Source organism: Sinocyclocheilus grahami, unplaced genomic scaffold (assembly GCF_001515645.1).
Source record: "Sinocyclocheilus grahami isolate Dianchi unplaced genomic scaffold, SAMN03320097.WGS_v1.1 scaffold3646.1, whole genome shotgun sequence".
Classification (NCBI taxonomy): domain Eukaryota; kingdom Metazoa; phylum Chordata; class Actinopteri; order Cypriniformes; family Cyprinidae; genus Sinocyclocheilus; species Sinocyclocheilus grahami.
Window position 1 is genome coordinate 547 of NW_015508735.1, and position 2,878 is coordinate 3,424.

At 37.8% G+C, this 2,878-nt stretch overlaps 1 protein-coding gene across 1 annotated transcript in view; it reads right to left on the reverse strand.

The window, feature by feature from the left end:
* Window positions 1-281: 281 nt before the first annotated feature.
* Window positions 282-2,878, reverse strand: part of LOC107576411 (piezo-type mechanosensitive ion channel component 1-like) — a gene marked incomplete at its 3' end in the record, with an annotated part of 2,830 nt that continues 233 nt past the window's right edge. Inside the window, exons 2-4 of the mRNA XM_016262593.1 lie at window positions 2,793-2,875; window positions 1,168-1,210; window positions 282-435 (exon numbers count right to left, since the gene is read on the reverse strand). Of these exons, the coding sequence (XP_016118079.1) occupies window positions 282-435; window positions 1,168-1,210; window positions 2,793-2,875 (280 nt within the window). The remainder of the gene's footprint in view (window positions 436-1,167; window positions 1,211-2,792; window positions 2,876-2,878) is intronic.

Here is a 2,878-nt window from a genome sequence, read left to right on the forward strand (position 1 = left end):
AAATTTAGAAAAAAGGTTTTGCCTCTCATTGTATAAGTCAGGATGCATGCAAACAAATATTTGCCTCCCAGAAGAATGAAAAAATCCCTGACTCACACAACGTATATAGCAGCCAGCCAGTGAAACAGCAGTCTGTGGATTACATCAGCACTGCACTGAAGCAGGCCACGGGTGGGCTGTGTGAGGCTCAGACTAAACAAACATTACTCACCAGTGTCTCATAATAAGCTGCTCAAACATAACAATAGATCAACTGTAGGCCTGGTCTATGCTCAGCTCACCTCCTGGAGAAGTGTAGACATGTGAGGTATGGGTCCCTCCTCTCTCTTCTTCAACAGACGGTTACACAGTATCAGGGTGATCAGAGAGATGATGAAGATCCCAAGATCTGGTGTCAGGAGCCACACCATGCTCCAAGGATCTTCCAGCGGAAGCCTGAAGGAGCAACCGCAAACTCAGTGGTTAAATGATATATCTGAGCTATATGGTGTTATACAGATCAGAAAATGCAGCCTTTCACAACGTTTTCATGAAGAAAATAAAAGAAAAGAGGGCTTGAAAATGTAGCCTTTTATCTAGAAATAAAATAAGTAGTAATACAATACAATGAAATAAAATATAAAAAAATTAAATATAAAAATAAATAAAAATAGATATCAAAAATAAAATTAATCCAAATAAAATAAAAACATGAAACATAAAACTTGAGTAAAACACAAGTGCTTGAATATGGTACAGAATATGGTAGCCTTTCATCTAAAAATAAAATATAAGCTACCACATAGCATATCTCAACTGCTTCATTGCTTGTATTTTCGCAAAATGTAAACAATGATATTGCCAAGCTCTAATCTGCTAAATCTGACTATGAGCCATGCAGACAGTAAAATATTATAATAATTAAAATCATGTGTTTTCTGTAAAGTTGCATTCATAAATATTGGGTAACACAAGTTCACGGAATTTTTGCAATATGGTTCAAATCGGGCGATAACATGGCTGCATGAAAAAATGTTTTATGTTAAATGTGTTTTTGGTAATAAGCCTTAAATGGCCTTACTGCGTCCTCACTGGTTTGAACTTTGTGATCTAGCTCTGATCAGTTTCAAATCGGTCAAAATGGTGCATCACGTATACATGCTCTCATTCTCTGCATTCTCTACATACCTGGACACTCCAACATGTCTTGATAGAGTCTCCCATGAGCTGCCTACAGAGAGAGCAAGAGAGAGGTTTTCATACTGAGGATAAAATGAATCACAGTACTGGACATTGTCAAGTAAGTCATAAAGATGAGCCAACCGCAAGTGCCTTTGCAAAGCTACCGAAACATTTCCATGAGCCACTGAACTCTCCTTTGGCAGAGTCAGCCAAAGGCTACAAGCCCTTGAAGTCTTTGCAGTCAGCCTGGCGACTCCTTAAAGATACGTGGGACTCAGGAATGATACATCGATACATCAATTTGGGAAGGGAAGGCAAACAATGTCCAAACCTCAAATAAGAGCGGCTAATAACTGAGGCTTCTCAAATGGATTACAGTACTTACTTACTTAATCCTCTATGTCCCGTGTGAGACATAAGGCCAATTTGTGATTTTGGCAAGTTGAACAACGAATGATATTCCTATCAGATAAGTGGAACTTTCAGATTTAGATTTAAGTTTCAACAGATCACTTTCATCTTATTTCATAAGTACTGTATAGTTAGTAACAGCAAAAAGGTTTACAGTCAGAGAAAACAACTTAGCTGACCAGACTGGTGTTTTGGAACCACCGAAAGATTTAAATCCAGGAACACGTCCTGCTTGACAAAAATCACAGTCCCCTGTGAATGCCCTGTTGGAAAATTCAGTTTAATCTAGTAGCTGTGTTTTGCAACATAGCTGGCTTCTTAGTAGCTGGCTTCTAGTTAAGTTGGTAAGTTGGATCAACTGATTGAAAGAAGCAGCTTATTGAATACACACAAATTAAAAACTTTGGTGCCACATATTTTGAATGTGAATTTCGAACTGAGTTGTTTTTATAAGGGACACATTTGAGATTGAAGCTGTATATGCAGATGTAAAGTATGTGTCTGTATAGGTCACATGACAATATCTATGTTTACATGGACAACTTCTGTTTCAGTCTGAATGAAATCATTCTGATTGATGAATCTGAACATAGTGTTTACATGAATGCTAAAAAATAATGATGAGGTTGATGTGCATGTTTATATTCCACAATCGTTTGACATTTGCACACTGTACAAATATACTGCACAAATATGAGTTTCCCACTGATTCAACACAAGCATACTAGCCCTCCTCCTCTTCATTTTCTGTTCTAAAAAAGCAGACTTCATAATTACTGATTTCAGGTCCTAATTAGGAGACGATGAGCACATGAAGCTTTTTGCTGTGCTGCTTATATTTATCAAGCAGTAAAAATGCTGCTTCCTGCGCCCAAAACAAGGCATCTGTGAATGAGAGTCCAAAGCAAGAACTGGTGGGCCAACATTTGTCCTGTACATTTCACAGATTAATTTTTGAAAGACATGAGAATCATTTATGACACTTATGATTTAACAACTATAGCTTGTTCAGTGTTTTTGAACATGTTAGCTGGTGACCAGCCTGCCTGGACCAACTACCAACCATTTAGTTTAGAAACAACTTGACAACACTGTGTTTTTCTCAAATTTAGTTTTTTTAATGAAAGAATGCATCCTCTTTGTGAATGCTGCTTAATGATACTTAGTGGAGAAGAATGCGCTCTATGATTGTACATGCACTTGAAACAAGTCAGACTTACAGTTGTGTCCCAGTGCATTATCAAGGCTGGGGATGGTATACAGGCAGATCTGGAAGCTGACATGTGCCAAGAGGAAAATCAGACTG